This window comes from Vanacampus margaritifer, chromosome 15 (assembly GCF_051991255.1).
Source record: "Vanacampus margaritifer isolate UIUO_Vmar chromosome 15, RoL_Vmar_1.0, whole genome shotgun sequence".
Classification (NCBI taxonomy): Eukaryota; Metazoa; Chordata; class Actinopteri; order Syngnathiformes; family Syngnathidae; genus Vanacampus; species Vanacampus margaritifer.
In genome coordinates this window covers 10,111,783-10,133,136 of record NC_135446.1, presented here as the reverse complement: position 1 = coordinate 10,133,136, position 21,354 = coordinate 10,111,783, and the positions used below count along the sequence as shown (strand labels likewise).

At 41.0% G+C, this 21,354-nt stretch overlaps 1 protein-coding gene across 17 annotated transcripts in view; it reads left to right on the top strand.

Annotated features, from left to right (window-relative positions):
- nav3 (neuron navigator 3) overlaps positions 1–21,354 on the top strand; it is a 254,657-nt gene that overhangs the window by 165,209 nt on the left and 68,094 nt on the right. For all 17 annotated transcript variants that reach the window (XM_077543326.1, XM_077543328.1, XM_077543330.1 and 14 more), the window contains 3 exons: positions 1,106–1,158; positions 13,170–13,242; positions 15,898–16,069. In XM_077543326.1, coding sequence (XP_077399452.1) covers positions 1,106–1,158; positions 13,170–13,242; positions 15,898–16,069 — 298 coding nt within the window. The remainder of the gene's footprint in view (positions 1–1,105; positions 1,159–13,169; positions 13,243–15,897; positions 16,070–21,354) is intronic.

Below are 21,354 nucleotides of genomic sequence, written 5' to 3'. Positions count from 1 at the left end.
CATGACTCCGACAGATAACATCTTCTGCTATAACAAAGACATTTGTGGTATGCTCTAATATAAGTTACTTTTCATTTGGTCATGATACAATTATTTGTTCATGAAATTTGAACTCTTCAACATTATTTATGTGTTAACTTAGTAATCACATTAGTTAGATATGATGATATTCTCAGTGATAGTTTTTAAAAGCAAAGGCAGTCCAATGTTTTTGAATGTGACTGATTTTGAGTTGACTAAAACTGCCATTTTATATGGGATAGTTCAATATACATTGAAAATTTATGCTGTTGTTTTGTCTATTTCTTTGTCATGTGAGTGCATTGAAAGTACTTAAAAACACGGAAAACCCATGAGCTCCGGGGTGCTTCGCCCCCCTTGACCCCCCACCAGGGCACTGCCCTGGACCTAGCTGGGTGCCAGCGGCCCCCAGACCCCCGGCTAAATTTTCAGATAATTTCACTTTGGTCAAATCACATCCCTGTTTTATATAAATGATCTGACATCTATATATACATATAATATGTACTGTTTATTTTCAAGACCAAATGTGGCCTATGAGCACAAAAGTTTTTGCTTTATTTACTCGTCTACCACTTTTTTTTTTGTAATCGTCATGAGTAACAAATGTGTGGGGGGAAAAAAAACTTTCATAACTTTTCTTTGTCTCTCCATTGCTGCTTCTCCTTATTGTCTCCTTGTGCAGACAATTTCTTCTCCATTACCACTCATTGATGCTGTCCATCCTCCTAAAACTGTCATCATACTTCCTTGAACTGACTCACGCACACACATGCTCTCTCTTTTTCTCTCCCTCTCCGTTGAATTGAAACTTTACCCTCCCCGCTTGCCCCGAAACAGACAATGAGGCCACGCTCTGGCCTGTCAGTAATTCTCTGGCAGCAGCTGACGAATTAGGCAGCTTTGCTTCCCAGACGCCTCGTGCGCACACACACGAACGCACGCACACACACCCCTCCTGCGCTCCAACACTTGCACACATGCACTTCACCCAGAGGTTCTGTATCCGCTTGCACCTGAGCTCACCGGAGTGGACTTAGTGGAAGGATAGTAAACAAATCTTTGTGTCCTCTCTGTCCTGCAGCCAATGAGAAGGTGGAGGATATCAATGGCAGCCCTCGGAGTCAGAGCCAAATGGTGAGTCTTGTTTTTTATTCTGACCACTCGCATTACGTTCACATTCTAAGGTCCAGAATGCAAAATGATAAAAAAAAAAAGATGTCTTAGTAGCATAATGTAGCGCTCATCATTGCTAATTACACCTTGGAGCAATGTTTTCCATCCCGTCAAATATATCATTTGAATGCAATACTGTAGTCCTTAATATGCAAAGTACTTTACACTGTTTTAACCTGACAAGCATCCTTAAAGTTTTTTTTTTTTTTTTAAATAACTCCCCCCTGGAGAATTTGAGCCTGTTTATTGTGACCATTGTGCACTTTTGGCTGCCATTCAACACAACGTCGGCCTAATGAGACTTCAGGCTGGCATCACCGCTTACGGTATTTTCATCACAGTGAGATCATTACACCCGCTTTCACTGGTGTTTATGTGATATCGCTTCAGCCGTGGCCAACCGCCGAAAGTGAAAAAGTAAATCCGCTGCTCTTTTAATGAGGCGGCGTGTGTGAGCTTTGACGTCCAGCCTGACAAAATGCAGCATCTTTGCTCTGCTATAGCCATCGTCCCAGTATGTGTTCATATGTTTCCACAGTGCTATTATGTAGGTCGTCCAGACAGGACAAATTGATGGATTTTGATTTAAAGTCTCGGAACATCTGAGGAGAAAATCTGGGATTTGCTCCAAAAGAAGTGCGCCCGTGCAATTGGTTTCACACATTTTGTGGCGATTTTCAGCTGTTTTGACTCGCTCCTCCGCGACGAGTCCAGCTGTGGTGGAAGTCGGCCGGCGCTGAGTTAGGAAATGGCACTAAAGAAACCAGGAAGGAAGAGGGAAGGTGAAACCTGAGAGTTAGAGGTGTCAGATCGAGTTTCCTGGAGATAAACTCCAAAAGTGATTGTGGGCTTAACTCTTGTCTCAGCAAGCAAATGTCCTTTTTGTTTTGTCCTGCCTTGTTTACTGCAGTTTGGGATTCTAAAATGTATTGTACTTTAGCAGCAAATGTTCGCAGTGATTCTTCAAGTTTTGTACAAGTTCACTTGTATTCAACTTTTTATTTCAACACAATCTTTAAAAGCTGCTTGTGCAATTTTTAGTCAAAAGTGTGCGTTATACATTGAGCAAAGATGACAAGTTCAAGGAGTGAATGGTTGATTGCATGTAAGCAACAGTCTAGCCATTTGGCGTCACAATTATATTTGCATACAGTCTTGTTTTCTTTTTCTTTTTTTTTCTTTTTCTTTTTTTTCCCCAGAGCTCAGTATTGTTCATTCGATTTGACATCATCATTGCTCTCCTTTTTAAAAAAAAAAAAATTAATTAATTTAAAAAAATTAATAAATGTTTTTTTTTAAATATATATACATATATATATACATATACACACATATATATATATACATTTTTTTATATGTGGGTGAGTATGTGTATGTGCGTGTGTGTGCGTGTGTGCGTGCGTGCGTGCGTGCGAGCGTGTGTGTATTCATCAGTTCACCTAAAGCCCATTAAAAAAAAAACCATACTAATAATATAATATAATAATAAATTGCCAAATGCAGAAACATCAATGTAAGTTATCACGATGTAGTGGCTCTCGCTAACAGACAGAATTAAGTAACCAGAATTAGGTTAAAAAATTCTATATACGTAGACCATGTTTCTATAAATTTTGATATTTGGTTTTTATTTGAGGCAGATATTTTTTCCATTAAAATGTGATTTATGAGGAGGTTAGACCATTGGTCGATATTCAGAGTTTGTTTATTTTTCCAGTTAACAAGAATTGTTTTTTTAGCGATAGTAAGGGCTACAAGTGTAGATTGAAATTGTTTATGTGGTAAGTCAGTACAGTCTTGTTTTCTTCGCCTCTTGGTCCAACGCATCTTCTACTGCTGATTATTAAAGAACGGAAGCTCGAAACAAACATTTATTTATTTATTTATTTATTATTTATTTTGGTGAGAAAAAAGAAGAAAAAAAAAACATTAAATTTTCTTGCAAAAGAAAAGATTCTGCACTTTATTTTGGTGGTCCTTTTGTTGTTAAGGAGTACAATATTTTGTGGATATTGAAAGATCAGTCAAAATGCTCTAAAATGGCTGGCAATATGGGGAACGTTGAATAATTTAACACTAATATCAAGTATTTGGATGGTAGTATTTTTTTTAGGAGGTGCTTAGTGTCTAAAGTTTGAGAAGTATTTTATAGGTGTTATGGCATTAAATATGTGGTTTAGGTTATCAAATTGTTATGGACTGTATCAGTCGTATCTCCTCGCGTGGTGCTTGTGTGTGTGTGTGCGTGTGTATGCGGCATTACTCTTTTTTTTTTTTGTCTCCAGCCACTTACTAAGCCCACTGATCCCCCCCACCTGCTCCGGGGGAAACAGAGGGTCCAGCCAGCCTGGGAATCTTAACTTTAAGGAAGCATGCTTGCTTCCACAGTGGGCACAAAAGGAAGGAAACAACTGACAAGCACTTGAATACACACAATCTACAATCAACAGAGTAACACTGTTATGTCATATATATGGACATCAAGATTGTGTCCGTTCATCCTGAAGAGCATCCGCAAAACTGTTTGATGGGGTTGAGGTGGAGTCTCTCAAATTTCATCCACACCAAATTCATCCAACTGTGCCCTACATGGTCTTGCTTTATGCACTGGGGCCAACAGAAAATTGCCTTTAACAAACTTTTCCCACTCATTTAGAAGCATTAATTTACTTGTCTTACTGACTTCATGAATAAATTGGATCCTCCCAATGCTTGAGAATATGTCACAGACAGCAAGTTAGCAACTAATTGTTGGGAGTAAATGAGAAATGGCAGTCCCCAAGTCCTGAGCCTTCTTTTCCAAGTGGGAGGTCTCTGCAGGTGTGTCGAGTGGACCGCGGCCAACCGAGCAGCTGCATGGGCAAAGTCTTGCACGGCAGTTTCAATGCAGACATGTCAACTAATCTAGGCTACGTTGGTAGAGCAAATGGTTATTGAAAAGTAACTACGTACAGTATTCCTGTGTAGATGGATGCAAGTTGTACTAAATGAAAACTTATATATTTGATTTCTTATAGCAGCCTATTAGGCCAGCTCAAAATTTGTCATTAGTATTGAAAATGGTCAAACAGAGCCAACTGAAACAGTCCGCATTAAAGCACTGAAGAATCCTTCACGACAGGTGGTTCAATATAATTGCAAAGTGTCTTAAATTCTGAGCTTTCCACTGGATTGCTTGCGTTTTGATAGTAAACCGATAACCGCATCTCACATGCACCTTATTTTAGTTGGAAAGAAAACTTGACATCACGACTATGAACGTTCCAGCTCGTAGCAGCGGATGGCAAAAGAGCCTTATTCAGCATTGGACAGAAAATATGAAAAGTCTCGCAACACTAATCCTCCTCATTATAGACAGACATCGTTAGCAAAGCACGCAGCGCTTGCCCTGGAATACAGATGAGTGTGCACTTTCGTTTTCTCGGGTTTGTGCGCCTTTTGTTTCAAGCCGCCTCAGCAAAGAGTCTCGTGCAAAAAAAAAAACAACACGTCACCTCGTAAATGATGAATACGGTTCTGTGAATGAAGTGACGCGGCATCTGCCTGCAGAAGCGTTTTAAAAGAGATTAGATGTAACAACTCACCACTTTATATTCAAGTCCGGCAGATTTATAGTGTGTCGCGGATCATATTAAAAGAAACCGTCCTGGCCAACCCTTCATACACTTGGCTCATGGGCTCTAAACTTTTTAATAACGCTTAGCGCATGAAACATTTCTGCACTCGTGATTTAATGACTTGGCGGGGGGTGGGGGATGACGGGGGATTTCTTACGTGAATAAACTGATGAAGCCTACTGGGATGAGGGGCGATGAGGGACGTCTTGATTCACTGACCTGAGAATATAATGTCACAGGAACCTTTAGTTGTCTGTACTCATCGTCCCTGGAACTAGTAAGTTCCCATCAGATGCATTTTGCAGACTGCCACCCAAGCAAAGCGTTCTTTTGAATACCAAAATAAATGTAAACATTGTTTACAGTCTAAACTCACATTCTGTCAGTCAATCGATCAAACTTCATTTATATAGCACCTTTCGTACATTAAAATGCAACTGAAGGCGCTAAACAATCAAAACATCTATAATACAATAAAAAGAAAAAAAACATGAGAAACCATGTGAGGAAAGGCACCCAAGAAACACTGGAGCTAAAAACTAAAAGACAATAAAATAAAACAGTTAAAAGCTAAAAGAAAACTGAAAAAACAAAGCTGAAAGAAAAATATGATAAATCAATGTCACGCAAAAGTTCCTGTGGCAGAGCACTAACAATAACCTCAAATTCTGCATTTACAACAAACCTGTGGACGCACCAAACCCAACTTGAACGCAATTTTGGCCAAACAATTTTGAAATTGAACCCATTGCCGTCAGCAAGGCAAGCCCACTATTTAGCCTCAGCAGCAGGTTTGCAGGGCTGCCTTTGTGGTCTAATTGAATTCTAGTGTTTCTTTGAGGCCGCAAAAGCCCACCGGTCTCATCTGGACCCCATCTGTGTGCCGCCTGCACTCCACCACCGACACGAGGACGAATGGCACCGACGTATTCTTCGTCGGCCAGATGCTTCACCATCACCGCTGCTCATTAATAGCCTCCACAACCAATTGATCATGTTCCTAATTTGAAGCCCACGCCAGGCTGGAGTTTTAGCGACCAACTGGCACCGGGTCCTGGAGTTGTTTACAACAGCGTGGCTTGTACCGGAAAGAAAAATGGCAACAAATGGATGATGGCAACTCTGGGCTCAGAGAGCTTCCCCAATGGCGTTTTGAACGCCAGGTGATTGGCAGCCAGCATCCCCGACGAGGCGCAAGGCAGATGGCCAGTTCTCGACTGCTGAAACTAAAGCTGTTCAGGGAGTTCAACCTCTTCGCTTGTAAACCAGAAATCCATAAGTCAATATCGACTTGTCTAGGGGGTAAAAACGTACGAAGCATGTTCATCTCTGCCAGATGTTGAGGTAGCAAATAAAAATAAAACCTTCTGATCCGCTGGTTTAATTTGCTTTCACCACTCATCTAGTTTGTTTCCATATACAACAGCTGGTTCAGCAAGAAGCCCTGAAAACGACATTCTACACCGCAGCACAGGCAAAGTAACCAAGAGCTGCATGTATTCTTATGCCTCAAGGAAGCAACCTGGAAAGATGCAAAAGTTGCAAACAAGTTGTAATATTTCAAGAGTTTGTTTACACTGCCTGTAAGTAGCCCAGAAATAACTCAAGCCTTTTCAAACTTTTACACTCCATATACAGTAATCCTGTAATGTGTATCAATCACCAGCTTGAGGCTTTAAAAAAAAAAAAAAAGCTGCTGCAACTCTCCGGAAGTTGGCAGCTAGTAGCTCCCATGCCACCTCTGCACGCAGCGTGTGTGCTGGCTCTAACTATATATAAACTGGTAGCTGTACAAAATATAAGTGCAGTCAGGAGGGCTAATAACCTACGATATTATGTGTGTTATCGTTTAATTGCTTTCATAGCTCTCAATTCGTCATCGTGCACCACTTGAGGATGCGCCTACAATCATGATTTTCCACTTTAAGAAGGACAATTCTGTCCATTTTGCTGACTGATTAATGTCCCGGGTAAAAAAAAAAAATAATTAAGACTTTGACTATTTGTCAATCCCAAATAGAGCAACCAAAAGACTTGTTATGGGCTCACTAATTGCAAGCTTTTAATCACTCGTTAGAACCGAGTAGCACCGGCAGATGTTCTGCTCTGATCATTTAAGCAATGAAAGATTGGCCCAACCTTTCGATCGGATACAGTTTGACCGCATCGCAACAGCTGCAACCTTCCTCTCATGCATACAGTATAAAGTCAGGAGTAATCCTATAGCGGTCACGGCACTTCCTTGGCCGCTAATGGTCCTGACACTGAATCCGAAACGAAGCCATCGGATTCAATTTAGAAGGCGGGCACGCTTGGCATGTTTTAAGAGGAGGACGAGTCATTCATCCGCCATGTTGAAAATAGTCAAACGAACCCAACTGCTCAGAGCTGAGGAACATTTCGATGTGTTGTCATCTTGTATTGTCACCCTTGCCTTGTGCTTTTGTCCGTTTGAATCCACCATCTATCCTCACCAATGAAAGCGTCCTTGCTCACAGCCAGGCCACCCTGATGTTTGCTTTGCACCCTTTAGTCGACTCTACCTGGCTGCCGCCCCCAAATCCACGTTGGTCTCACTCACCTTCATTACTCACCGCTTTCAACAAAAAGTCGCTTGTCATCCGCAAACGTGCGCTGTGTATTCTGCGAGTCAAAGTTCACAAGTGTGGCCAGCTTAGCTTTTCACACTCCCTCCCAAAAATGCTGTTGAGGCCGCTGGGTGAATTGACGCACGTCGGCCCATCGCTCAATGACCACACAATACTCTTCTTTCTTTCTTTTTTTTTTTACTACAGCCAATTTGATTTTCAAACCAAGACAAAATTGAAAGAGCTTTGTCTGCTTATACTGTAAATTAAGCTTTAATTTTAATTTTAATTTTAATTTTAATTTTAATTTTAATTTTAATTTTAATTTTAATTTTAATTTTAATTTTAATTTTTATTTTTATTTTTATTTATTTATAATATTTATTTATTATTTTTATTTTATTAGTTATTTTCAGTTGTCATCAAATGTGCACATTCAGTTTCTTTAACTTCCTACATTTGTATGCAAGAGATGTACCTGTAAACTTGCACGCGCCACTTCCAGCTTGTAGCGTTGCTTGAATATGTCCTGCAACTGCCACGATTGTCAGTTGCTCCAGTACATCACAAGGTGACATTCAGTGCTCGGCGTTGGTATTTCCACACTTGCATCATTTCTCGGTCAGCGGGTTGCGCAAACGGTTGTCTTAAAATCAGCGGCGAGGCCCTTTTGGGAGTGCGGGGGCCCCCAGACGGCACTGACAGCTCAAATCTGTCGGCCGTCAACAGTAATGCCGTCCGTCATGTTTACCTATGCAGAACAACCCCGAGTGTGCATGAGAAAGTAGGCAGTTGTTCCCTCTGGTGGACCCGTGTGAGCGTTAAGAAGCCATCAAGACACTCTTAATGTCATTCCCACCTCTTTTTATTTTCATCTTCTGCCAAATGTTTTATTGCATACTTACCTATACGAAGGCAATCACTGACATGAAAGACAAGATAAGATTTTATTGTTATGCTCAGTAATATAAAACTAAAACCCTTTTTTCATATCATGGGTCTCTGACGGGCTCCGTTTGGTTTCACTTGATTCCCTCATCATGACTAAAAGTTTGTTTGCTTTGTTGCAAAGGCAATCAAACACACTCCAAAACACCCTTGTGGCACCAGACGCAGACATTTCAAGGATCATAACTCATCAAATAGCAACAGGTGCCATTCTTCTTTAACTCCCATCACAGCACAGGACATAAACGGCGACTTCCGCGTGTTCCCAACGAAGCCTTGAGAGGTAGAATCGATGACAACGCAGGAGCAACTAGGATGTGCAGCTTTGCTTTGAAATATTGAATTAGGCATGGCAGTCCATTAGGTTAAGTCTGAGAATGTTACTTATGGGCTCTCTGAAGGCTTTTGTGTATTTTTCATGGTAAACGTGTAGAACCTGATGAGTGTGGACGTAGAATGAATGCATCAGGTTGAACAATAATAACCTTCTACCGTACCTTGACGAGAATGCCATTTTCTTTAGTTTTTGTCTTGTGGTTATTGCCATTTTGGCTTGTTCCATCGGGAATTGCCAAAGTGATGCACTGGCATGATTTGTTTGGCACCATTTTTTTTTTACATTGAATGCCCTTCCTGTTGTTTTTGTTGTTGTTTTTAACCTCTGCCAAAGAGGTAATGCTGGGCTAAGGACGACGCCGCTAAATTCAGGCGTATTCAGGTGCTGGGAATCCACTGTTTGAAGCTATGTAGTTTGGTCCTGATCCATTTCAGAAGTGTTCAGCTTGGAGTGACAACTGAGTGCTGCTTAGTATTTGGAGGTTAGAATCAATCAACTGGATGCTGATCTGGAATGTTTAGTCTTGGCGGAGTTCGACGCTTATCCATTCCCTTTCCTGTGTCCTACATGCAGTAATGTTATTGGTGTTGCTGTGAAAGAGAGGCAAAATCACAAACACTATCACATGGTGTCAAACTGTTTCAGACCACATCAGTCCCAAGATTTAAAAAAAAAAAAAAAAAAAAGAAGATAAATGGACGTTTGACTGCCTTACACATGTGGACAAAAAGCATGCCTGCGAGGCAGATGCTTACAAAGCCACACGGACAACCTCCAAGTTTTATGGTATAGCAAAACAAGCCAATCTATATAATCAAGACATCCAGTTGCTATGCACATGCTCCGATAATACATCATGCGTCCTTTAAAAGCTGACAGAACTCGAGCATTTCTTTACACAAGCAGGCACGCCACTTGTTAACAACTCACATGACATTACTGCTTGATATATTAGCACAGGATGACACAAAGTTCCTCTGGTGAAAAAAGCATTAGCTATATTTTAATGGGGGTAAAAAAATAAAACTGTTAGCGCCAAGAAAAGCAGTGACTTGCAAACATTGTCTAATTCAAATAAGCTCAGCTCAACAGTGTTGATGAATTAAGTATACTTTGGCTATGAAAAGCAGCACGGTAATGCGTCACTTCAGTGAGAATGACGGGTCGCCTAATTGGCTTGCAAGTGTCAAGAGGAATTATTAGGAACAAGAGGCACTCAGGCATCAGACTAACTTTTGTACAGTGATGCAAGAATGGTTTATTCATCCATCTGATGTGTTTGGCAATGGACTTGATATTTATGCACTGACTAAGGACTTTTAAGGATTTTCCAGTTGATATACGGCATTTTGGTGAAATAAAACCTGTCATTTATTAAACTGTGCCCTCGCGTTGTAAAAATGCTTATGCTCGGTTTTCCTAAAGGAGCTTGTTTTCTGGCAATTGATACGTTTGGCTCACTTTACTTGACAATTTCATCTCAAGCAGAACGCTTTCCAATTCGAGTCAGTGCCAGCCACTTGATGCCCAATGCGACTTTTACAAGTGAGTATGTTAATCGGAGGAATCAGAATATAATCTGAAATTGATTGATTTGTTTCGGGGGGGGGGGGGGGGAGGTTTGTGGGGGGAGGAGGGGGATTCACAACAGCTGTTGGGCATAAGCATTTTTGCTTATACCAGGAGGTCATGTCAAAAGATAATACTCAAACTCCAGTGACTCTCAAAATGGATGGATGGATTGTTTTCCGTTTTTGTTTTTAACTTTCAAGGCAATGCTATTTCTACATCTTGGCGGAATGACTCCCTTTCTACTATATTCAGTTGTACAGATTATTATTTTATTTTTTGTAGTGCTGTTCAAATGTGTTGCAAAGTTATTTCCCTCACTATTCATCTTGAAAAGTAGTGAACAGCCAATTGTCCCTAGAAAAAACAACATTAAATTGTATCCATTTATGCCTTGTGCCAATAAAGAAAAATGGTTTTCTATTTTTCATTTGACTGATGCGTAAAATAAACCGTCCCTGATATAAAAATCCTTGTATACTAATTAGTGGGTGGGGAATTATTCTGATCAAATCCTGCGATTTGGTCTTTCAATGGAGAAGGTCTTGGCTCCATCCTTAATAAAAGTGAAGCTCTTCCCAGAATTGATGCTGACCAAGATCCATCTTATAAAATCACATTAGTGTGTCAGGCAGAAAATGGAGACTCTTGCACCTGTGTCTCTGCCCCATTTCGACACTTAACTTCTCTGTCACTTAGTTAATGGTTAAAGACACAACAACAGGTAGCGTTCGAAAATGCAAAAGTGGGCGAAAGATGTCCTTCTACTTTTTTCTTATTACCTGCATTGACTTCTCAGATCTGTTCCTCCTACCAGGGCCACCAGACAGCAAGTTTCGCGTGACTCTTTTTCCTTTTGGAATTCATTACTGAGAGCCTCATCAAAATGTCCTTTTCCAACTTGCTGATAAAGGCTGTTTGGTGGATGCCACAAAAGCCAAAAGTGCTCACCAAACTAGCAGTTAGACCTTGCCAGAGCGCTGTGGAAAATGAATGCCCGAGCTGTCATCGACACCTTCATCATTATTAAGCTTTTCTGCGTCATTTTAGTGTTTGGGGAGACTGTAAACCAAACATCGGAAAGCCTCAGGATTTCTCTTTGGAGAGAGTCAGTGGCTTTCCCAAAGGAAGGCTGTTTCGTCGTTGTGCCACCTTGTGTTTATGAGTTTCACCCCTTTCTTGTGTTAATGAACTATTAAAACACACACACACGGCCTGTCAAACAGATGCAATGCAGCCTCTGAGCTTTTTTTTTTTTATCATGAAAAACTTTTAAACTTGAAGCAATTTCACCGAAAAATGATCATTAATTTTTTTTCCCCCCATCTGAGTGAATATGGCGTGTTAAAACAAGTGAGCGCACAAAGGACACATATGTTTGCGTGTGTGTGTGCAACATGTGCGGGAAGAATATGGAAGGCCACATGTGAGGGTGTTTTAAGTCGCGTGTTGTGTCGTGCAGATGGAGGAATTGTTTGTCTGACTTGCGGTTGTGCGACAAAACAGAAAGCACTTGAGATGTTATCACCCAAAACCCCAAATATTTGCAATACCATATGGCAGGGATTCCCCCCCAAATGTCACTTTTACTTCAAAAAGAAAAATAATTCAAATGCAAAAAAAAATGTTGCTATGAAAGCTTAGCTTGCGTTAGCTCATTTTGCTAATTATTTTGTCACGTTTTGGTAAAGGTGAGGGTGGTCATGAAGGAAAGGCTGTTCACCGGGATTCTTAAAGGGATAGTTTGACTCATTGAGCCATTTTCAGCAGTAGAAGGTTCATATTTTGTCCAGAATTAATTTGATAACTTCATTATTTTTCATGTACAATTAATACCTTCAAAAACGATTTTTTCCACCTGCTGTTGACTGAAGATGACCTCAACTGTGCTGAGGAAGTAGGTAAGGACCAATCATGGCTCAGCTGTTTTCTGGGTTTGATCAGCAAACTGAGACATGATTGGTCGTGACCTACTTCCTCAGCACAGGGAATGTCGGCTTCAGTTGAAGGCTTTTATTTAAAGATATTAATTGTACGTAAAAAAATAAAGTTACCAAATTAATTCTGGACAAAATATGAACTTTTTACTGCTAAAAATGGCTTTTCAAGTATCCCTTTAAAGTGTGGTTTGTGTGTCACTAATAGAATGTGGGCTCCCTCTAGTGGCACGCGGAAGAATCACTGCCTAAGTACAGTTCAGTTGTATTTAACTTTTAGTTCAATATATTTGCATTAAATCTTTTAGAATAATATGTCACAGCTGCATGATGATTAAGTATTAAATATTAATTACCAATACTTTCTACTATTTACAAATGACACACTTCCCTGATACTGCTTATTAACAAAATGCGTGCAGGCGGAATGGGGGTGGTTTGGCGGTGGGCTTCCAGCTCATGAATCATCATCACTGCACACTGGATGTCTGGCCGAGTGGTCCCGGCCCGCCCCTTGCGTGGCCTCGGCGCACCGCGCTGAAATGCTGGATATTTGAACTTTGAACTCGTCATAAAGGAGGGATGCTGGCAGTTGAGCGTCATGCTAGTGAAGTGAAAAATTCCCCGCATTAAATGCTAAAGTGATAAAAGGGACATTTCTCGGTGAGTGGCGTCTATTAGTGGGTGTTTGCATTTCAGCTGCTGCCTCCATATTTATGCACAAAAAGTTGTCTGTCACTGTATTATGACTTCATGCCGGCCAGCGTAGGTGGCGACACATTGCGGTCAGTATGTCACGCAGTCCGGCCAGAGGGTCATGCGGGCATGGGCCTCATAAGAACACAATGATGTGCTTTATGGCTAATAACACTGATCATCCCCACCCCACCCCCACAAGACATTTCAGCTCATTGAACGTTAAGTATCGTAACTTGCTACGTCTGATTTGTTATACCCTCATTTGTTTTGCCTCCAGATTGAGAATGTGGACGCCTGCCTCAGTTTTCTGGATGCCAGAGGAGTGAATGTCCAAGGACTCTCAGCAGAAGGTAAGATCTGGACTTCTCAAACTGGTTGTGTTACAATGCTCATGCAATGATCCATTTCACTCGCATTTGGTTGCATTGCTGTGTGCTCAGGGGATCTGAGCAATATGATCCCCTATACTCGGCAGCTCCCTTTAGTGCTTTTGTTTTTCTCAAATGATTAGCAAAGCAAATCATCATGATCATGATTAGGGCTGCTCGATTATGAAGAAAATATTCATCACAATTAATTTGGTAATAATTGAAATCACGATAAGGACAATCATTAGTTTTTTTAAAACAAAACAAGAAAATGTTTAGACATATAAAAAATGTTAAGATAAATTAATTAATTTGAAACACTATAATTATACAAGGCCATTTTGGACCAAACAAGGTTTATTCAACTAGTCATTTTAAAAATAAAAAAGGTGCAAATATATAAATTTTAAAAACTAAAAATTTGTGTTAATAATCTTTTATTTTCGTTTACGAAACACTGCGAGAGTTTGACACACTGACCGACATTTCTAAATGCAGTTCAGCCCACCACTAGCAGTCACGTCCTAAAAACAGCTATGTGACTCACTGCATGCCTGGAATTTTCAAAGTCTGTAAATAAATGGGCTATTGGGTTACCTAACAGCAATGGCTTGTTTTTTTCCTATGGCTATTCTGCTTCCAATATTATTTTACAACATAGGTTAAAAATAACATGGCATACTGTATGTTGGTATGATGCTACATACTGTATTGTCTAAACTGGGAGTTCATAAAGGGTGCATAAAGCCCAGTGATATTCATGATGCTTAAATCCATCTAATAGTTGTATCACAATTTCTTTCAATTTTCCTCCTATTTTAATAAACAATTTCACATCATTAACACGTACAAGGTAGTTTTGATGTTGTCTGTTTTCGAATTCCATCAATGATCTTGTTATTTATCAATAACTTACAATAAACGGCTAGTTCAAAACATCTTTGACACATTATACTGCATTGGTGGCTCTTTTCATTTAAGCGTCCCTGCAGCAGAGATCTAAGACAAACGGCCCCCTATAACCTGCCCACCCTGAAAATCTACCTCTTAAGTGGGCACATGTTTTTTTAATAGACACTTTTCTTTGACCAGGATAACACAATATACCAAAGCTCGTTTCGACTGCAGTCCCACAAATGTGGAGCATTGTCTGCCTCGTAAAGTAGCACGAACAAGGTGACAAAAGCAAAGGACAGGAGACGCCGACCTGGCATGTATTGTGCGTGGCTTGAAGCCATCCAGTTGATGAAGTGGGTAAAGGTAGAATTGATGGCGCCCAGGAACTATTTGTCTCCCACATTGAATTACCCGACTGTACTTGAATCTCACGCTCGCCCCCCTCTTTTCCAAGTCTTTTGTAACCCACGGAACAACCTCGCCAAATCACACGAACGACTGAATGGAAGCACGTCAAACCACTTAAAAGACCCTCAGAACCAAAGGCACATTTTCATTGAACGCGGGCCAAGCAGAAACACTTTATTTTCTTCGTCGCGACAGCTAAACAGCCCTCGACTCGCGCTTAATGAAAACACCGTGTGTTACTGACGACCTCTTGTCAATGCCGCATAACAGAAATTTAGTCTTTCTTACATCAACAAGTCACCCCAAACCTGCCTAAAATTCAGTGAAGTTAAACTGTCTTATCTCTGGTGTGTGTGTGTGTGTGTTGCGCTCCTAAAACAGAATGGTGGGCAGATAACACACACTGCAGGAAGTACATTGGACAAGCACTCAGTGATGTCACTGATCGGCTCTTATCTTGTCGTTTCGAAAGCTTACACGACAGAAATCTGAATATTTACTGTTAAGAGGCTGAAATTAGAGGATTAGTTCAAATGTAGCTCAAAACAATGAATCAAATGTCAATGTTTTTTTTAGGAATTTATAATTGATTGGTGCTACATTGTAAGTGACTATATCGTACACAATCCAGTCAGTGGCATGACAAAAACAAACCTAATTGATTACAGTGATTTCATATTGGGATCAAAGGTCACTAGGTCAAAACAGCTGCGTCATTGTATCTGCCAAAAGTAATGAAGCACCTCCACCAGAGTAAATTGACGCCCCTGGGTGTTAGGAAATGGAAAACCCAAGAGATTAATCTTCACTACCCCCCCCCCCCCCCCCCCCCCAAAAAAAAAAAAAACTAGATGGCTGTACGATCTTGAAAATAACTTTAAAAAATATCCTGTATCAGCCTCTGCTCTGCCTGTGCCGACTCTCGCGGAAGGTTTGATATGAGAGCTCCATTTCACAAATGGCTGCGTTAGTCACAGTGATGAAGTCTTCCTTTGCCGGGGCTCATCCAAATTCTATTCCAGCCTGCTGTGGGAGATACATTACTTTGATTTTTCTCAGCGATTAACTCTGAAACTTTATTCGGAGGGTGGACTTTTCCAAGAGGCTTGACAGACTAAATGCAAATATTTTACATTTTGGTTTCGTTATGCATCCTAAGGTTTTTTTTTCATTTGGTTTGTGTGTTATCTGTCATTTATTGTTTCCCCAGTTTTACAGCAATTCCTTTCAGCAGACATGTAACTAACTTTGTTAATGCTTAGTGATCTGCTTACACACACACAAAAAAAAAACGCTTTATTTATTTATTTATTTATTTTGGGGGTTCTGCAGAGATCAGGAATGGCAACTTGAAAAGCATCCTGGGCCTCTTCTTCATCCTGTCCCGCTACAAACAGCAGCAGCAGCAACAGCAGCAGTACTACCAGTCGCTGGTGGAGCTCAGCCAGCAGACCGGCAGCAGCACTGCAACATCTGCCAGCAAGTCGCAAGAGATGCAGTCCAGGTACACTTCCAACAGCATGCGGCAGTACTGTAAACTCATTGCACCCTGTTTCCATCCCTCTACTTTTAAGTGTTTAGTGGTGCGTCACCATGGAAATAATAGCGGTTTGGTGCGATTTAACAAATCGGCTTGATTGGTTCGGAGGATTTTGGCAATTCGTTAAAATATATTTGCAAAAGAGGTCAGACAGTTGGACATTGATGCATTTGCATGTCAAACATCTGGAGAGAGGGTCTCAAAGCTGGATTTTTAGATCTTCAATACAAACGGATTGGTGTAATGTAAAGTCAAGACACCTCAAAATGTCCGCGTCAGGCAGCTAAGCATTATCAAAGCAACCAAAGCAAAGCTAGCTGTGACCCGGTATGTAAATAGACGGCTTTTAGAGACGCATCCAAAAGGCCTGTCATGCCATACATGAGCTACATTCCCTTGCATTAGATCCCGTTACCGCATCGCTGCTCTGCTTGGCCATGAAATGAACGAAGGAGACGGGCCTTCGAAACACGAGAGCTTTTAGCAGTAGTGGATGAGTGTTTTGGTTTGTGTATGCGTGTCATGGTGGAGGTTAGTAGGGGCGCAGCTGCCGGACATTCCCAACCTCCTGCTCTCCCACCCTTGCAACAGGTGGAGAATGCTCTTTGCAAGAATTAACACTTAGATTGAATTAGCTTCGGTTAAAGGAAAGCTAAAAAAAATAATAATAATTAAAACCTAAAGTGTATAGGAGAAGTCATGGTCATTTTGCACCTCATATTAGATATCATGTCATTTATGATCATATCTTTACGTTTTTGATGTTGACAATTGACTGACTGACAACCCGTCTGGTGAATTACAATACGATACGATACGATATACTTTTATTTTCCCCGTGGGGAACTTTTTCCTGGACTCCGTCCAGCTGCAGTTTACAGTAAGAGAAAACAACAGAATAGAAAGAGATGAAATTAAAATTAAATAAATAAGAAGTGCAGCAATAAGTAGAAGACTTCCCAGAAGTCTTCACAGGAGTATACATGTGTAGAGAAGTATATTGCACACACCCGTATACACACACACATATACACACTTCTATATATATATATATATATATATATATATATATATATATACACACACATGGGTATGTACACAACATTGCACCATATATATATATATCTTATTGCACTGAGTTAATGTCGGTTGTTAAGCAGTTTGATGGATGTCGGCAGGAATGAGTTCTTGTAGCGGTTCAGCCTGGTTCTGGGGGCCCTGAATCTCCTGCCGGAAGGCAGTAGCTGGAACTCGTGATGCAGAATGTGAGTCGGGTCATTAACAATTTTCTGTCCCAGTCCGGTGACGGACCGCTCATAAAGCATCTGTAGGGAAGGATGATTCCTGACCCCCATGATCTTCATGGCAGTCCGCACCAGACCGGCAATCTGTGACCTTGACTGCACAGTCAGGTTGCCGTACCAGGCCGCAATGCCGTATCTGATGATACTTTCCAATGCAGCCCGGTAGAACAACAGCATGATCCTCTGCTCCACTCCATAGACCCTAAGTCTGCGTAGGAAGTAAAGACGCTGTTGGAGTTTGGAGCAGAGACTTCCAACATGTACCCTCCAGCTGAGTGTGTTGTCGATGTGGACCCCCAGATACCTGTATGAACCCACCTGGCTGATGTGGTTGCTTTTAATGACGACTGGCCTGTGGTCACCAACAGTTTTTGGATCAAATATCACCTCCTCTGTCTTCCCCACATTGAGCACAAGATGATTCTGGTCACACCACTGGACAAATTTCTCTATTTCTGAGAAATAGTCCAGTGGGCTACCGCCGGCCTGCAGCAAGCTGACGATAGCTGTGTCATCAGAGAACTTAATGATAAAGTTCTCTGGGTGTGATGTCACACAATCATTTGTGTACAACGTGAAGCTGACGCAGCCCTGTGGGGCGCCTGTGCTGATCAATCTGGGTTCCGAGAGGGAGCTGTTGACCCTGACTTGCTGTGTGCGCTGTGTCAGGAAGGAGTGATACCACCTCGAGATGTACGGGTTCACATTCATCTCCTTCAGTTTACCCAAAAGCAGGTGCGGCTGCATTGTGTTGAACGCTGAATTAGATCAAATGCAGATGAGTTGATAGCATAAGTTAGTTAAATGTCTTCAGGTATTTTGGTTGGTTTGCCGTGCCACCCGTTGATTTGACATATATTATTAAAAACATTAAATAGACTTCCATTTGCCTTAACCCTATAAAGCCAAACGTATCATATTAAATATAAGACATTTTGAGCCCCTCTATTTCATGAGTATAATTTTTTTTTTTAATCCATTAAAACCCTGACGTATATGATCTGACACATGCATTGCACGGATAATCCATTAGAGGGCAGTATCACCCAGCTAATGGCTTTTCCAGCGACCTTGCAAGATCGCCCCAATTAAGAAAGGAGAGACACCTATGCTTATTAATAGTGGGAAATGTTCTTTCTGATTTTGGGAAATATTAATATGTTTGATATGTCCGTTTATTATGATATTTTTCACAGTTATAAATGTACATATTCAAAGCTTTGTGACTGGATGTATCAAATATGACACATACGTAAGTCATACGTGGAAGTTGATTTAAAAAAAAAAAAGTTTTGTTTGTTCTAAAGGATCAATAAATACTCTATTTACAAATAATCAGAATTTTCTCTCATATATTTCATGGCTCAGGCTTTTTAATACTTTTTTTTTAATGATGACTACACTATTTGAAGCAACATGCCTACAGTACATCATAAAATATAGTTTCTGCCTGGCGTGATAATGTCGATTACCTCTTTTTGTTTGAGTTTTAATGCCAAAGGCTCCTTTTCACATCCATTTCTAAACGGTGAAATGTAATTACATCTAATCACTGGATATCCCTCTAATTAATTTCCTTAAATGACGATGAATCCCTCCGAGCGTCAGTCGGCCGAGAACATTCAGCATAAGCTAAAGATATAATATGAGGGACATGAGAAATGTGAAAAGATTTTCAACGATCAAATTATGTCTCGCTCATTTAGAGACGCATACACGCTTGCTCTCAGGCGTTCGGTATGCCGCACATCTACAGTTGGGCTGTGGCGCTGCTTTCTATAGACAGCACCTGCTGGTCCTCACTGGTGTCTCTAGGGCGAGGGATGTGATCCGTGGGCTTACACGCGTCCAAACAGGGAAGTCCCCATTCAGACCGAGCACGACAGTCCGGAGCCACGAGGTTTTTCTGCGCTGTAGTTAGGAACAGAAAAAATAAGAATCTAGCCTTTCAACCCAACATGTCCCGGGGAGGACAAATTGACGCCATGATCTTGCGGTCCTCTCGTCTGCCCACCGCTGTGTCTCGTGACAGGAAGAGCCGCTCGCCCTATGGGAAAGCCAACAGCCAGGCCAAGCCCAACTCTTCTCCTCGGTACACTTCGAGTTGTTTGGTTGTTTGAGTACGAGTAGGTAAAAGCTTGACGATTTCTATTGATCCAACGGCGCAGTGGAGTCATGTACTGGTAAAAGATCTTTATCCACTTCTAAGGTTTGTTGGGTGGTAGATTTCCATGGATGGATTACTTTAAGACTATTGGGGCGTTTTTATTTTTGAAGAGATTTGATACTTTGTTTGTTATAAATATGTCCTGTCTGTATTGCATTTTGTATTACCGTATATTTTCCCTGGATGGTTGGACTAATTTTGAACTGTTCATACTTCCTTCCACCTTGCCTAAGTCTTAAAAGAAAAAGAGCCCCAAAGCACGTTGCTGCCTTTGCCGTGCCTCAATGTAGTTATTGGGTTGTTTTGATGATGAGCAGTGTTGTGTTTGGAATTATGGCCAAAAGATTCAACCTCGGTTTTGTCACAGTTTTAGAAGATTTTTTCTTTAACTGCTGAACACTGAACTGAAAAGCCACAACATTTATACATAATTTAAAAAGAGAAATAAACACCTTGGAAACACACGTCACTGTTATTGGGATGTAAGTTTAGCTGTTTTGAATCAGCATTATAGGTGCTGATGTGGTATACAAAATGGTGTCAGCCGGGTTCTGGAAGTACTACTAGGTCCTGCTCAAGCTTATAATGTCTGGCATATGGAGTCAATCTTCCGTGTGTGTCAATTTGACCTCGTGTTCCCAGATGTCTCATCATTTTTGAAAGATCTTAAATGTTGGTCGATGTGGTCATCGTGCAGACCGCCGTTTGATCCGTTTGCTACAACTGCTGCCTCCGCAGAAAGTGCTCCTTGTTGTGAGTGTTCTTTGAGACATCACTTCCACAAATCATCAGTCTTTTAAGCATAAACCAGGAGATCAGTTTTGCTCTGGCTTTGCTTTCGCTGATTGAGGTTGTGCTAAAATCCCTTTCCCATGCTCCGAATCTAATGCCGGTTAATGTTGGTGTAGCCGCGTGTCATCTTCTGCATTATGTAGAGCGGCTAATGGGAATCCACCCTGATCATCACGACAACTTCCGCAGTCCGCTCTGAAGCCCATTTGCACACACACACACACACAAAAACACACCGCATCCTCAAAAGCTGCAAGGTCAATTAGAAAAGGTGTAGACTGGTCATGCACTTTGCAACAAGGTCACGGAGAATGGAGGTTAATTGTCCAACCTCAAGTGTGCGTGAATATACTCGTACATGATAATGAGAAAAGGGGCATTAGTTATGGATTGAATTGAAATTTTGCACAGCATTCTCAAAAGATCCTTCACATCGGACGTGACTAATTGTGTCACACGAGGACAATGTGATCATTTTCAATGGTCCAAAGCGAAAAAGATCATTTGCCTATCGTAGGCATTTCAGGCCTCATTTCCACGCAAAGTCCCTATACTAGACGAAGCAGGGTGACGTGAGGACTGCAGTTTGTCATTCAAGCGTCCAGTACATTTAATTCACTTAAATCTGTCCGTGCCAAACCAACAGCCCACAAAACACAAAACAGAGAACAACTTGTTCCTGGTTGCCAGGGCAGGAGGACATCTTAATGTACTGATGGCGAGGCTACTTCTTTTTTTCCTCCAGCTCTGGACATTGTACAGTATTGGACATTTTCACTCTTGGATTTAAGTAACAGAATAAATCAAAGAGTTAATATGTCCAATAAACTACTGCTCTCAGTACAATATGAAAAAAAAAAACATTGCGTCCATCTGCCAACCTGTTTCTTACTACAAACATTTGGTCTATTATTTCCATTCAGTTCAGAACACTTTATTGTTCCAAACAGAAACTTGCCTTGCAGACAGGATCAGAAGACAGTTAT